Below are 16660 nucleotides of genomic sequence, written 5' to 3'. Positions count from 1 at the left end.
CCGCGAATCGTAGAGATACAGGACAATATTTTTTGCTTAGCGCAACGAGTAACGTATTGAGTTTCTTTTTTTTCTGTAATACATACAAAGCTGCTCATTCCTTCGTCGGTTCCAGAAGCTCCTGCATCCGGCATATTTGCTAACCACTTCATCAAAGAATGTTCTCAAAACTGAACGAGGGAATGAAACTTCGGGCAGCGGTCAGCTTGGACAGTTTCTATGAAGGCTCACTCATCGCAGCTTTCGCCGTTCAAAACCTGCACTGATCTTTGTGCAAACCTCATACACAACGAGAATGGCTGTAAAGGTCCTAAATTATATATTTCTTCATAACTTCTCAGATAAAAAACTGCCCCGTGGCTCCCTCTGACCAGACGGGTGCACGTTCCTGATCAAGAAATACACGGCGTCAAATGCAGTTGCGACTTCCAAAAAGCGACTGAAAAATTACTGTATAGTGACGGATTACATCCTATGACATGGTACTAGTAAAATAGACGAGAATGAGAAGAAGAAAAACAGGAGTATACTAGTCTGCTGCCGGCCTCTTATCTCACTGGTGCCATTGCACAGAAAGTAATCCGGCAGTATACAGTAATATTTCGGTCACTTTTTGGTAGGCACAGATGTAGGCAACAAAGAAAGCATTCATACAGGCCTTGTTAAAGCGAAGAAGAGCTTCACAAGCATGGAATGAGGCAGTCCCATTGAAAGTTGAGGTCTGTTTTACAATCCCCTAGAGGCCAAACACGTATGTAAAAGAGGTACGATTGTCTCTGAACTGCTCCACTGAAGGAGCATTGAAAGGTCACCTGTGTGGTGATGGCGCATGCCACGAAGAAGGGTTTGAGGTAGTGGCCGTCGGTTGATGTTTACCACTGGATGCGGTAACAGAGGTTACAAGCATTGTCGAATGTCATGCGAATGACCAGATCGTCGAGCCGGACAGTTTGACGGCCCGGGTATGTGCAGAGGTGACTCCTCCGAGAGAGGAAAGGAAGAGTTTAGAATCACTCGTTCACGCGGACAGTACAGAGTCGGACACGGACATCGGAATAATAAATACGGCACTATGCCAGTCTCGTCCTTATCTCTTTTTTCGCCAGTGCCATGCCATATTATTCACGATACCAACAAGCCCAACTTTCCCCCTTAACGATAACTTTCCACGTTATCTTTGTTACAAATCGCTCACTTTAGTGACGTCCTATATACAGCCACCCACAATGGTGTTTGAGTGGTCATAGCGCTCGACTGCTGATCTGAATGTCCAGGGATCGAATCCTGGCCGCGGCGCCCGCAGTTTCTGTCGGGGGGAAATTATTCGAGGCCTGCGTAAGGGCACGTTTGAAGGCACGATAACGTGCACGAATAAGTGCACGTTAAGAACCACAGGTGGTCTAAATTTCCGGAGCCCTTCATCTTCGCGTCTCTCATAATGATATTGTGATCTTGGGACATGAAAGCCCAAAAAATAATATTATACAGGTACTGTTTGCACATACAAGCATAGAATGGCATAAATTGTGAGGCCGCCTGTAATAGGAGTCCAGAAATATCGGTACCTCACGTCCCGATTTTTACGCTACGAATTGTCTTCGAAGGTGACTGTAGTGCTAAAATTTAAATGTCCCAATTCATTTTAGTTATATCCGTGCTTATGCGTATGTTTCCGGCTACAGATTTAACATTCACCTCGCTCTTTATGTCACATGATGTTTTACAGAGTTGGTCAGCATTTATGCACATACTGAAAAATTTCACTGTCCAGCAGTTCCAGCAGTTGTCTTTCCCATTTTCCTTTGGTCACTTTACCGTGGTTTCTCGCGATGACGTCAGCTGCAACTTGGAGACCCTCACCAGGGATGAACTAGAGGACAGTGTGGCTTGTAACGCACAAACACTTCGTGCAATAGCACGTGATGGCACAGTGTCTCTAAGTAATACAGGAAGCACAACATTGCTGTTGGTGCTTGAAGAAGCCGCGGCAGTAGACGAAAAGCTAAAAAAATTGTTCAAGGGTGATTCTGTGGACCATTCTGATGAGACTTTTCAGTTTGTAATGTATTACAGGACAATATATTTGCGTTAAAAGAATTCGCTTCTTAAAGAAAGTAAACTGTGCATGAAAAAAACTGTGAACTGTAATCAATTCCAAATTTACTACTTCTTAGCTGTTACATACAAGTCTGACTCATAACCCCCTTTTGTTACCCGAAATATGTTTTGTTGTAGTATTAGCAATACGGGAATGTCGTAGCTTGATTGGCGCCAGGAACTATTCCAGAGCTGGTGCTACTCTCGCAGCCGCAGTGCGCTGATAATACGCGCGAAGTCGTGGACGTGGCATGACTATCTGTTTCGTCGTCCCGTAGTTTGAGTTGGCAGTAAAACAACCAAGATAATCAACGACCCGGAGTAACACACAAAACGATACCAAAAATGCAACAAGAAAAAGAAAGCAAGTGCAAATGCACCTATTATCGACAGCTGCTGAAGACAAAAGATGTAAAAAGCCTCTTAACAGCGGCTGAGTGCTAAAGTAACCATGAAACATTGGGCAACAGCGGCTAAGTGTTGAAAAGAAAACATCCTCTCACATAACGTATGACAAAGCAGGGGCCGCAAGTACATGTACCATCGCGTCAATAGTTGTAGTTTTTTTTTTTCGAAAAACGCTGTTGAGTCATCGATCTAATTGCGTTTGTACAATTTCCTTTAAGTCGACTACTCATTCAAAGAAAAGCAAAACTAATAATTCAGACCTCATATTAGGCTAGGCTACCTATGCAATACTGGGAGTCGTTAACCTCTACACTGTATTAAGATGAGATTCCAGGCTAATCATTGCGTTCGAGCACCCGCAGGTTTCGTTTATTTACGTTATTATGCATCTTCTGTTAAGCAATAGATTACCTACAGGGCATTCGCAGTGCAATCCCTGTTCCTTCAGGCACTGTTGCTTTATGCCATCTAGCATGAATATAATCCCACTAGCCCAACTTCTTATCAGAGTTAGCTATAAGTTCCGAGGGCAAAAAAAAGTTGGGTTAAATGTTTCTTTTTCTTTTTTGAAACCTTTTTTGAAAAGAGTTTTTGAAACCTGCTGACTGTCCTGGTTTGGCAAAATATCTTCACACACATCTTTGCTTTCTGCAGGCCCACTGACTGTGCCTGGGGGCGTGGAGGGTATAGGTTTTATTCGCACCAAGTACAACGCCCAGCACACGGATTGGCCTGACGTCGAAGTGCACTTCGTATCGAGCACTCCGGCAGCCGACGGAGGTAGCACTATTCGCCGAGTCATGGGCATGACAGACGAGGTGTGTTCATCACCGTTCGTCTGTGTGACATAATGTAACATCGCTGTGTCTGTATGGTGTGGATGATGGCCGCAGTGCAGCGAGGTACTTAAATAGTTATGTAGCGCCTCAATGCGCCGCTCGTCAAGGAAGAAGTTGGCATTTGGGCCGCGCGGCGGGTGCAGCCCGATAATAAAAAAAAAATCAGTTCGAAAACTGAACGCTGTCAGGACTGGATCTTTCCCGTGTTAGCTCCGACAGTTAATGGTGACCCTATAAAGAACACACATACCCGATCATCCCGTGTGGATCCCGCCGGCTCTGCCACCAATCATACTGGTCCTGACGCCCAAGAAGACGCCAGACCTTGCGGTGCTGCAGTCGCTGCGATTCAACATGTGAACCTGCCACCATTTTGACCCAACAGCCCCAGCACATGGTTTCTGCAGGTCGAGGCGCACTTCCGTCTACGGCGAATCACCAGCCAACAGACCAGGCACTGGCATCTGGTATCCTGCTTACCTCCGGACGTAGCCGACGACTTGGCTGATATTATAGCGTCGCCGCACCCGAGCCATCCCTACGACACGTTGAAGGCAGCTATCGTTTCCCGCAAGTCTAAGTCCGAACACAGCAGACTCCAACAGCTTATCACGGCTACAGAGCTCAGTGACCGTCGCCCATCACAGCTCCAGCGACGCATGCGCCAGCTCCTTGGCGGCCCCTCCGCCCCTCAAGAGGAGAAGCTGTTACGTTAGTTGTTCCTCCAGCGCTTACCGCAGAGCATGGTCCCGGTCCTCGTAGCGGCAGGAGATGTCCCAGTAGACACACTCGCTGAAATGGCTGACCGAGTGGCGGACTACTCGCGGGCACATAGCCTCAACGCCGTTACCACACCGCCACCAGCCACCGCTGCAGACCCGGCGCTCGCGAGCATCGAGAACCGTTTGGACGCCCTTGTCAGGCGCCTCGATGACTTTGTACCTGCGAATCGTCGACCGTCATCCAGGTTCCAGATACACAGTCGCTCCTCAACGCCCCCACGTTCTCCGAAACTTCGGTCAGCCGACGCGCCGCGGGACGTTTCATACTCAACCGTGTGCTAGTACCACCGCCTATTCGGTGCCTCTGCTCGCAAGTGCACTCGCCCGTGCTCCTGGTGGGGAAATGCGACGACCGGCCACTTCCACGACGACCGGATCGCCGTCGCAACGAACAGACCTGCCCACTCCAAGCGATCAACAATTCCGCCATTCGCACATACGGCCAACGCTCTCTTACACTTGACCTTGGACTACGCCGTACGTTCCGCTGGATTTTCATCCTCGCTGACGCCTCGCAAGCTGTTCTTGGAGCTGACTTCCTCAGTTTTTTCAACCTTGCTGTGGACATGCATGCTCATCACCTCATTGATCTCAACACCTGTCTCTCCATCAACGCTGTACTCTGTACTTCCTCGCCAACGGGACTGCGAGCTCTCACACCTGCTTCGCCGTATGCAAACATACTCGACGACTTTCCCAGCATCACGAAGCCGCACACCAGAGAGTCACCAGTGAAGCATTCCATCACTCATCACATTGTGACCACTGGACCTCCCGTTTTTACACGACCCCATCGACTATTTGGAGAACGCCTCGCCATCGCACGCCGTGAGTTTGAGCACATGCTTGAACTCGGCATTGTGCGGCCTTCCTCCAGCAACTGGGCGTCGCCACTCCACATGGTGCCGAAGAAAGATCCTGGCGACCGGAGAACATCTGGGGATTACCACGCTCTCAATGCCTACACCTTACCAGACCGCTATCCACTTCCTCACATACAGGATTTCACATCAAATTTGGCTGGGTGTACAATCTTCTCTAGGATTGATTTAGTGAAGGCTTACCATCAGATTCCTGTAGAACCCGCCGACATTCCGAAGACGGCCATCACCACCCCATTCGGTCTGTTTGAATATGTGAGGATGCCTTTTGGATTGCGCAACTCTGCACAGACCTTTCAGCGCACTAGCAAAGAGGTCACGTGAGGTCTCAATTTCGTGTTTGTCTACCTTGATGACCTCCTTGTAGCAAGCTCATCCGGCTCTGAGCATGAAGCCCACTAGCGCACCCTGTTCCACCGCCTCCATGATTACGGCCTCGTAATTAATCGCCATAAGTGCCTCTTCGGCGTCGCTACAATAAAGTTCCTAGGCCACCTTGTATCTCCAAAGGGTATCCAACCACTCGCCAGCAAAGTGAAGGCTATTCAAGACTTTTCACCTTCGTCTTCACTGAAGAGACTCCGAGAATTTCTGGGCCTACTAAACTTCCATCGCTGCGCCACATTCCTAAAGTCCTTGACTGGCCTATTGGCTAAATAGAAAAACCCGGCTGCGCCACTGGAGTGGCCCAAGGACACTGCATCTGCCTTCGGCACTGCCAAGAAGGCTCTGGCAGACACTACCATGCTCATACATCCCGTCCCTGATGTCCCAATTCGTCTCATCACCGATGCATCAAGCGTGGCAGTTGGCGCCGTTCTCGAGCAGCACGTATCCGGTTGGCAGCCCCTACGGTTTTTTCTCGCAAAACCTGAAGCCACCAGAGACAAAATACAGTACATTTACCCGAGAACTCCTCGCGGTATACCTCGCCATCAAACATTTTCGTTATTTATTAGAGGGCCGGGACTTTTACGTCGTTACAGACCACAAGCCCCTGACGTTTGCCTTCCATCGCAATCACAGCAATTATACTGCACGGGAGATCCATCAACTATGCTTTATTTCCGAGTTCACTGTGGATCTCAGGCACGTACATGGGCCGGAAAATGCTGCTGCTGATGCACTATCCCGCATCGATGCCTTGTCGACCCAGCCACCACTAGACATGGAAGAGCTAGCAGCTGCCCAAAGCAACGATCCTGAGCTGCATCGTCTTCGCTCTTCATCCGCGTCTCTATCGTTCACGGAGTGCCCGCTTCCATTTTCTACCTCATTAATAACATGCGAAACGTCTACTGGTGTCCCTCGGCCTTTCGTGCATTCAGCTTTTCGACGTGCAATTTTTGATCAATTGCACAACATGAGCCATCCTGGTATTCGTGCGACCCAGAAGCTACTCACATCTCGTTTCCTTTGACCAAGCATCAATGCTGATGTCCGACGCTGGGCGCGAACCTGCCTTGAGTGCCAGTGCGTTAAAGTTCACCGTCACACTGTCCCGGCAACATCCCCGTTTCGGCCTCCAGACGCAACATTTTCTCACGTCCATCTCGACATCGTCGGTCCTCTTCCGTCATCGCAAGGAGCCTGTTACCTGCTGACATTTGTGGATCGCTTCACCAGGTGGCCGGAAGCGTTTCCCATTTCCGACATTACAGAACCAACAGTTGCCAAGGCTTTCACGAATGGCTGGGTGTCGCGCTTTGGATGCCCTTCTGTCGTCACCACTGATCGCGGTCGTCAGTTTCAATCGGCCCTTTTCACCGCACTTGCCAATATCCTGGGCATTCGACACATCCACACAACTGCCTACCACCCTTCCGCCAATGGCATAGTCGAACGGCTTCATCGACAACTGAAAGCTGCCCTCACTGCTCACCAGCCAAGGGAACGATGGCTCGACCACCTCCCCTTCGTACTTTTGGGCATCCGATCAGCAATGAAAGTGGATCTCGGCTGCTCATCAGCCGAACTAGTCTATGGCGTTTCCCTGCGTCTTCCAGGAGAATTCTTCGAGCCATCATTGCCACCTTCCACTCACGATGCCTCCACGTACATTAGAGAGCTGCACACCACGTTTCGGGACCTTGCTCCTGTGATTCCTGCCGACCGACACCCCCAGTCTGTCTTCGTCAGTCAGGATCTGCATGACTGCAGTCACGTCTTCGTTCGGCGTGACCAAATACGGCCACACCAGCCTATGATGGCCGATTCCGCGTACTCCATCGTACACCTAAGACGTTCACGCTGGACATCAATGGCCGTGAAGACGTCGTGGCTGCTGATCGACTGAAACCTGCGTATATCGCCGCTCTCGCGGCCGCGGGGTTTCAATCTAAAGTATGGATGCGAACATCCAAGCATGTCCACTGGGCGACTCCTCTGGTGATTCCTACGGCTCTCGCTCTACGGGGGGGAGCCCTGTAGCGCCTCAATGCGCCGCTCGTCAAGGAAGAAGAAGTTGGCATTTAGGCCGCGCGGCGGGTGCGCGATAATAAAAAAAAAATCTGTTCGAAAACTGAACGCTGTCAGGGCTGGATATTTCCCGTGTTAGCTCCGACAGTTATTATGGTGAACTTCCGTCTAACGCTTTCTTACAGTGTCTGTGTTCTCCAAATATTCTGACGTAATGTATCTTGCTTTATATAATGACACACAAGTGTGAATGACGCATACGGTGCCTATTATAAATCAGTCCTGCTGTAGCGCACAAAAGAAGGGCGTTCTCGAATGCGGAAGTTTGGCAACCGCCCGTTTTTAGTGCAAAGCTACCAAAGGAAACCCATCCAGGTTTCTTCAGAAGGAAGGTATTCAGCTGCCGAAGAAAATTTTTACCCGCCTTGAGGGATTTCTCAAAACACATTTGTCTCATTTGGTGTTTATGCACTTCGATTAATTAATTTGGTTATAACCTTACTAGTAGTCAAAGCCCTCTTGCGATTTCTGAGTACTAAGAGTTTTTGTGAACGCTTTTGACTTTTGCATAGTACTGCCACCGCATACATGTCAGTCTATGTACTGACAACTTTTTCTTCTTTTCCTTCTATTTCCTCTTTCTCTCTCTCTCTCATCTTTATACTTTCCTTTATCATTGCTTCAGGGTACGGTAGCAAACCATGCATGTGCCTGGCTAACCTCCCTGCCGTTTCTCCTGATGTTCTTCCATTCCTGCCTAAATAAGTGTTAGAGTAAGTGCTCTGGAAAATCGGTGGCCATGAGTTTCAAGCTCTGGTGGGGCTGAGTTAACACATTCCTGAAAGTGCGCGTGCAGTGCCTTCATAATTTTTGAGTTGCAAAGAGCTGACGAACCCTTTAGTTTTCGTTGCACAAAGAGCAATAGAATCTCGAAAAAGAACAAAGAACCTCGAAACCACTGTTAGGTACAAAGTTTTGAGCAACCCCGCTGCGGTACGCTCAAAACCAAGATCCTCATAACTCAGTGTTTTTAATATGCAATCAAAGGCGCATTATGCATGGCAGATTAGCATAACGCTTCTGTATCTTCCACAGTGAGTATATTACAAAAGTTCAGCATGATGGCAGACTCGATAACTGAAATCTCAGCACACCTCCTATCACGCATCTCTTGTGTCTGCGTTGCTATAAACTTACCCAACTGACAATTTTCAATTATTCTTGATGCTTACTATGCGGGTTCTTTGTGCAGCTGTTTGACCGAGTCTACCGGCCGTACCTGAACATGGATGGCTTCACCATGTACCCAGTGCTGCTGCGGCCTAAGTCACGAGGCTGGATCCGGCTCCGATCCACCAATCCGGACGACTACCCGCTCATTAATCCCAGATACCTGACACACATTGAAGACGTCCTCGTTCTAGTCGAAGGTATGTGTGCCCCCAATAGGAACAAGATACCAGAAACAGGTGGCAAGGGTCTGTAACCAGTGAGGGTCGTTTATTTGCTAACTAAATCAGAGAATTGAACTTTCACCGACCGGAGAATGCAGTCAGATCATATCTCAGATGCATTGAGTAGAGCGGTAGGGGGGGGGGGGTAAATTAGACGTGCTCATGGATTGCTTTCCTAATCAGAGATGGGTAAGGAAAATTAGAATTAATAAGTGAGAGAACAGAAGTGTTTTTTAGGAATTTTATCCAAAAGCATACATTTCCACTAAATTTATTGATTGAGGTCGGCAGAGAGTGTGCTTTCTGAGGTTGACTAGGTTTGTACAGCCGTGTGCGCTGTGAACCGGGACACTGAAATTACCTCTTAAAGGTCACACCTGCTGGATGCAGTTGCCAAGTGCGAGATTTTTTATCACAGTGATAATTCTTTTGTCGTGTCCAAAAAGACAACTCCGCCAACAACATGGAAATATGCTGGAATGTTTCAAAGAACGAGGACAAGCCCAGAAATTTAAATGTGAAGGTCTTGTGGAAGAGAAAACTTTAAGTCTGTGGATTTCTCTCTGACATTTATTGAATACCACATCTTCTGGGAGCTTGCCCAGAGGTCTCAAAAGCCCGTGTTCAGCTATTCCTCCAGCCATAATAAAGCTGTTTATTCCGGCATCGCTGTTGACACCATTTTTTTCTGCCATAAGAAAATCTTGGGCTTACTAAATTCCTCCAGCTTCATGTCTCAAATTCAACGTTTAAATGCGCAGCTTTACCCCTTGATGCCTTTCTCAAGGGGTAAAGCATCAATAAACGTGTTCAACAGAGTTGATAATGTTAAAGCTGAACCATGTAATGCCGAATCAGGTAACAGAGGCTAGAGGTGATTCCGTGTAATAATGGTATTTCCCACCGTGTAAAAAAGAACTCCGTACACCTGGCTTATCGCACGCTGTCGATTATTAGCCGCCACGTCCGACGGAGACGGTACACGCAGCTGCGGTGCCGAAAGCCCCTAGTTTCTCCTCTCATAGCTAAGTACCGACAACTGCCTCCTCTACCGGCTTTCTCTCACGCACAGTTGGCGTCTGCGGGCGACTTTCTTTTTAACTTGGAAGACTTACTAAGCCACGTACATCTATATAAGTACATTAGCTACGCATCTGTCAGCGGACAACTTGCTATGTAACGCGACGCGCCTTTTTTCTCCGATCAGCGCCCCGTCGTTAGTGAGTGGGAGACGCGTTTCACCAGGGGCTGTAAAAGCGTTACGAAAAACATGGCTACTGAAAAAAAAACATCAGCCCCCTATCTGCTATTATTCTGCAAATGTCGTCGAAAGACGATAACCTTGCATGTGAAGAGAGTGAACAAGACATTCAATTGATGTTCTGTGCAAGAAAATCGGTGAATGGTGAATCAGCCCTGCGTCAGAGTGCCTCGAGCATGCAGTGGAGGCACACGTGAGACATGAGCGCCATCTGTCCTTTTTTTAGAAAACAAAGCGCGTGGCTCTGAGACAGGTGTACGCGCCCATATCAGAGGTGATAAAGTGTAGAACGCAAGGCGACGGGTATATGCCACTACCGTCTCGTCTTAGCAAAGCGTGGGAAACACTCGCCTTTCCGTGCAAGCGTTGCATGGTCAGCGCAGCGTGATACACGCTACGGTCCTTATAATTACTTATGTATGCCTTTTCTAGTAAAAACCTCACATAAAGAATATTGACGTGTTGTTATGGTGCCTCATATATGCGCAATAATTGCTTTTTAATTGACAATCGCACAAATATGAACGCTGAATCTTGAGCACTATTGGTGGGCGCTGTGGATGGGGTCGGGCGTTTGGAGCATCGTTTTGTCACTTTGGTGCCACGTAAGCTACCGTTAAGGGTGGACAAACAGACAAATGTGCAGACAGACAGAAAGACAGACAGGCCAAAATTTTTACGTCGAAGCTCCCCAAGAAAGACTATGGTCCTCAAAAAAAGTTTAAAAAGCTGTAAAAAGTTTTTGAAAAAGTTTTAAAAAGTTAACAAAGACTATTGTCTTAAAAAAATAATAAGTTGTCTGCGGGTGTGATTACAACGACTAGGAGAATGTGCGCAGTCAAACACCACTAACAAAATTAATGCTGATAGATTCTATTATGTTGTCATGACGGTAGGTTTACGTGGGACAAACGGGGCCTTGCCTCAAATATCATCTGCGCAAGCACCACGGCTTTTTAAACGATGCGCCGTACTCCCGTTTGTCCGCGTGCACTGTGTCGTCTGTGATTGGACACCGGAGTTCTGCTGAACGAACACCGCTTTTGAACAGAGTCATTCTCGCATAAGAGAGCTAGCTGAAGCTTTTGCTATCTGCGAAAATGGTGACGTGTCTGTTAGCAGACCTAGCGTTGCCCTATCGGGAAAATACTTACTTTGAATATACGTATTGATGTTACAAGCCTGTAGACTTTGTCATGCGCATATATGCTGTGCGTGCATGTTTTGTTCTTCCTTCTTCCGTTCCTTTTTCTGTTACATTTGAATAAAACACTCACTTGTCAGTGAAGACCAGTGTTGTCAAGTCTTCTTCTGTGTTGGCCTTTAGTGCTCTTATTTCCAACTAAACACTGCCAATGCTGGGAGCGAATTGGTTTTCATGCAGTCTCTAAGCGCGAACAAGTATAAGCCCATCTCGTGGAATGTTATACGAGCAGTTTGGTGAAGCCTGACGAGATAACGCGTGCGCCAGCACCCCGAACTGTGCCTTTGTGGTCAAAGTTCCCCTTTGCAGCTCGAGCAGCGCTGCACCCTCCCCATTCACCAGTGGCCATGCTCCTTCGCCCAAAGACAGATACACTGCCCTCTGTTTGCTTGAGGATCGATAGACGGCAAATCTCGCGCATGGCATAATGCTATCGCACGCACACTCCGCGCGCGCTCTGTAAACCAGTTTGCACCCTAAAGGGCTATTTGCCGTGTCCATAACTAACACTCTATGGTGAGAGTGTTTTGGTTTGTCAAAACACCCTTATCGTTGGGTGTTAGTGATAAACACAGCAAGAAACCTTTTAGGGTGCAAACTGTCTTACTGTGTGAGACAAGAAGGGCCAGCTCATTTCATCTCAGCTTCAACCGTATTCGTAGCACCCGCTCACGCGCTTTTAAACCAAAACACCCTTATCGTTGGGTGTTAGTGATGAACAAAGCAAAGGACCTTTAAGGGTGCAAACTGACTTACAGTGTAAGACCAGAAGGGCCAGCTCATTTCATCTCTGCTTCAACCGCATTCGTAGCACCCACTCACACGCTTTTTTCCGCGAGTAGAACATGCGATGAGGGTGACGAAACCAGATTGTGGCGGTAACAACCTGCTCAGGGTCCCCATAAACTGCTGTCGCAATGAAATATTAAAATGTAGTACAGGCAAGCATTGAACTAAGAGACGAAACATTTCTTTTTAACGCCGTTTTTTTTTTGTGTGGTGCCAGGCATGAAGCAGCTGATAGCGCTGGCCTACTCGGAGCCGTTTCGGAAGTACGATGCTCACATCTTCGAGCTGGACTTCCCTGGCTGCGAACTGTACGCACAGTACTCAGATGAGCACCTGGCATGCATTGCCCGTACGTACACGGCAACCATCTACCACCCGAGCGGGACGTGCCGCATGGGGCGCCCGGAGCTACCCACAACGGTTGTTGACCCGCAGCTCAGGTATGAACGGGAACTTCACAAAGTTTAATTGTTCTGTCACGTCATGGTAATGCCGCATTTCAACAGGCACTAGACCACTGCTAGTTTTTTTGTAGAGATAAAGGCCTCATTGTCTCCTTTGCTTCGGTTCCTTCGGGTGCCTTATCGTTCTGTATGCTTATTTTTTACAGGAATACAAATTTTTACACATTACGTTACAATTATACTCAGTGAAGAGTTTCTGTCAAACTCATCTTTATACTATTCAGTGTTAATACCAGGAAAAAACACGATCGCCACTCTTGCAGGGTGAAACTTCAGGACCAGAATACAGTTGAATCATTTGAAACTGCTAATTTATTCTCGTAATAAAATTGCATATTGAGAGCATCAATTAGGGCCTAAATATTTCTTTCTTGTGCTCTTTTCCACAGAGTCAAAGGTGTTCAGGGCCTGCGCGTCGTGGATGCGTCCATTTTTCCGGAGATTCCATCGGGCAACACCAACGCCCCCGTCATCATGGTAGCCGAAAAAGCGTCCGACATGATACGACGGACCCGACGGGCTGCTTGGGGCACTAACTATTTCAACTGGTGGCACTGGGTACGTAAAAGATGATGGGCCGAAATGGTTCGATGTACAAACGCAGGAAGAGACTCAATCGCCTGTAACCATCCGCCAGTCAACCTTTTTCGTTCGTTTATTGTTTAGACCTTGCGCCGAACCTAATAGTTTGTTCAGAATGGCCAGATCTCTCTCTTCCTGGAGGAATGTTTCAAGGACGCAACCCACACACACAAAAAAAAAAACAATGACGACAGTATAGTATTTATCACTTTGGTACCTTAGTGGAATTGCGTAGTAAGCGTAATGAGGAACTTACCTAGGCCCCTTATTGGCATGAGTATTTAAGCTCAAGCATTAAAGAAGGTGAAATAGTTCTAGAGGGGAACAACCGATCGAATTAAATGACACTCAAGTCGAGGGAAGCCTTCGCATGACGCAACAAGTACACGACCATCAAGGACGCTATTTTGGTAGCTTCAATATTGAGTTGCATACCTGTTGGTCTGCAAAACGTTTACAACAAGTATTGTTTTTCTTTAACATGATAAACGATAGCTAGCGAATTTCGCGAGAGACAAGCACCGAAAGAAGGCAGCTCGTTGAAGTGAAATTCTGTTTTATGCCGTGCACTTGTAAAAAATCATACTGAAGATCCTGGCTGGTGGTTGATGAATCACAGGTACAAGATAAGTTGCGCATTTCTTGTGAAATAAGCTTTTTTAACGTGATTTCGTAAGTATATTTCCCAAGTGTTTCGAATTCCAATTTATTTGTGAAGGAACGTGTGGTGGTGTTCGTTGAAAGGAAGCAGGAAAAAACTGCGTTGAGTACTTAGTGAAAACGACATAATGCGATGCTACTGGGGTAATTAGAGTTGCTAACTTCTGTAAAATCAGGTGGAAAGCCTGCCTAATTTTATCGCCACTTATGTGTCATCCTGACACTCTGTATCATAGCGCAAACTTGGTATGTATGTGCACTAGGCTATATCATGCAATTTTATATAGCCCGAGCAGTCGATAAACGCAAGGTTACTTCGAAGTTGGAGGAGAACTGAGATCACTAGACAGACTACGTTATCAAAAAAATGCGAGATGTAGCTCGTTTCACCAGCGGCATCTTCCGCAACGAGAGTTGTTTATGTACACAAAAAGTTAGAGAAAAGAGTGTGACAACCTTTCCGTAGAACTTTTCAAGAATTCAAGCCCCTTCGTGTCTATTGCTATCGCAAAATGAAATGTTGCAAATGTTAGTCAATTTTCTTTTTTTTTGTTTAAGTGGTACCGCCAAACGCAGCGAGACTCATTTTCTAAAAGTGGGGAAAGTTTCGGCCTCCACGCACACTTTTTCCACCCAAACTATTTCACTAATCACACCACGGAGAGAAAAATGTACCACAGCAAGGTCGGCTGGCTCGTTTGGCTGCATCCTAGATTTTCGGAACGATTATTGATACCCATTGTGTGAAGCTGACGGCAACCATTCTCTCAAAGCACTTTCGTATAGTCCGTTATTTGTTGGAGTTTAAATGCAGTACAATTATGCAGGTCGTAGCTAGCACATCAATGGTGTGACATTGTGTGTATACAGAAGGTGATGAAGAGGACTCGCCTGCCCACGGTGATTACTTTCCTCTATTTCAATCGATCAGTGTAAAGGCACTCAGAAATACTCACGTCTCGTCTCATTTTACGAAACAATATTATTGAAACTGTTCGGTATAGCACTTTAAGAAAAGCCAAAACACTCCCGTCCAAAAAGATTCCGGTGGGGAGAGAGCGGAGGCCAGGGCAAATGTATGTACAGTGCAATCCCTTTTATGTTTTCAGTTTTGCACTTTATTTCCAATCATGGGGTCGTCCTTACCTTGTTCTGTGGAGATCACAGTGCCGTCAAATGACGAAGTGGAGACTGCGGTGGTATATGTGGCATTTCGTCATTCCTATAATTAGATTTCTCGGTAGTTGATGAAGTGAATGACGAGAACAATGGCGTCCCACACAAAGACTTGAGTCGTCGAGATTTCAATGTTGTAGTGTAACGCTGGGAGTAAGTGAAGTGAAGCAGAACTATCTAGAAAACTCCAGTTCACTTTTTCAAGAGTATTTATCTGCGAAAGCAGCTACGAATAATGTCACATTTAACACAAGCAATGGATTAGCCTGAACGCGCGTTGTTTTGAAGAGAAAAGATTTTTTGTGCGTCGATTCACTAAAATGAAGTCACAGCTGCACTTGAACCAATGGCTGGCAGTTCATTTAAGCTTTTCAAATTATTGAACAGAAAGTTTCGCGTATGTTTTCTGAACGCTGTCACACTGTTGATGTACCACAATCCAAACAAATGAATTAACAAACAGATTGATGGCACCTAGGAACGTGTAAAAGATAGGATGTGTGAATAATAGGGGATTCAGATGTGAAGATTTTGCGTGCACGAGCAACAGCTCACGGTTGATTTGATTCTGCGATTGTAACACACTAACGTGATTGTGTAAATACTGTTGATCTTATGCGTTAGAATAAAAAAGTTGTTGGCAAACGTCTGTCACTGATTTCTTCTTTTAGACCCTGACTTTTCACCCCTGTACATTGCTTCTTATTAAAGTGTGTCTGCTAAAAGTGCATGACATGGTGCAGGCTAACATGATATATGACGTTACCACGTACCAACCATTTTTCCTTCATGTGATTTAGTCTTTCTTTCAAGGTGAAAACTTTAGCGCGAACCCAGACGGACCACAAGGAAGAAATGACACAAGCGCTGAAAGCCATTTACCATCAACGTACAACCGGAGTACTTTCAAGGGTCTTTTTAACGGCGATAAAACATTTGTGGCCCGCGCAACTTTCATTTTATTTGAATCTTTCCGTTGGAATCTCAATCGCACTCGCTTCTGCACGCTGCAATCGATATTTGGCTACTTTATGTCTCTCTGCGCTGTTAAGCGTAGAAGGCCGATAGTAAGTACGGCGGGTTTCTTCACGGTAGCTGGCTCCCCGCCATCGTCCACATAGCTGATCTTCGCCAGTGGGGGGACGCGTTAAGAGAGATAGAACGAATGTTTATCTACATGATATGGTTGAAAGATTGAACTCCACAGAGATTCCACTATGTACAGAGGCTCAGTTCAAAACTTCAGCTGATGTTTCTGCTACTGATTCAGCTCCTCCAGGGAGATGTCCGCTGACCCGAACGTCAGCAGTGGTCCATGGCTGCTTTCAGCTTCAAGCTTCCAGAACTCTCTCGGCCATGGCAGTCCAAACGCTCGATCCCTGAGAACGGCTTCTTCGACGTCTTCCCACGCTTCTGGACTGACGGTGCTTAGCGATGGCTTCGCGTAGATGGCGATAGCCGAGTCGAAAGGTTGACCTAATGAGACCAGCCACAGTGGCGCCGTCCCACACTGTTCAAGCCGGTTCAATAAAAGGTTCGTCTCGCGAAACTTTCGTTCAGACCCGATCACTGCCTGGAACCTCTACAGGACAGCGTCTTGCAGACTGGGCGCCGATGGTGTCGCAAGCAACCTAGCAGACCACCT

General features: G+C 46.9%; 1 protein-coding gene across 5 annotated transcripts in view; it reads left to right on the top strand.

Moving 5' to 3' along the window:
* Nucleotides 1-16660, top strand: part of LOC119165495 (glucose dehydrogenase [FAD, quinone]) — a 169132-nt gene that overhangs the window by 125544 nt on the left and 26928 nt on the right. For 4 of the 5 annotated variants that reach the window (XM_075872543.1, XM_075872544.1, XM_037417664.2 and 1 more), the window contains 4 exons: nucleotides 3160-3323; nucleotides 8678-8855; nucleotides 12351-12573; nucleotides 12987-15660. In XM_075872543.1, coding sequence (XP_075728658.1) covers nucleotides 3160-3323; nucleotides 8678-8855; nucleotides 12351-12573; nucleotides 12987-13170 — 749 coding nt within the window. In that variant the 3' untranslated portion in view covers nucleotides 13171-15660. Of the gene's footprint in view, nucleotides 1-3159; nucleotides 3324-8677; nucleotides 8856-12350; nucleotides 12574-12986; nucleotides 15661-16660 lie in introns of those variants that run through there. The other variant, XM_075872545.1, reaches the window with a different exon arrangement.

Source organism: Rhipicephalus microplus, chromosome 8 (assembly GCF_043290135.1).
Source record: "Rhipicephalus microplus isolate Deutch F79 chromosome 8, USDA_Rmic, whole genome shotgun sequence".
In the NCBI taxonomy this organism is placed as follows: domain Eukaryota; kingdom Metazoa; phylum Arthropoda; class Arachnida; order Ixodida; family Ixodidae; genus Rhipicephalus; species Rhipicephalus microplus.
The sequence above is the reverse complement of the archived record's forward strand: the minus strand, read 5'-3'. Positions and strand labels throughout refer to the sequence as shown.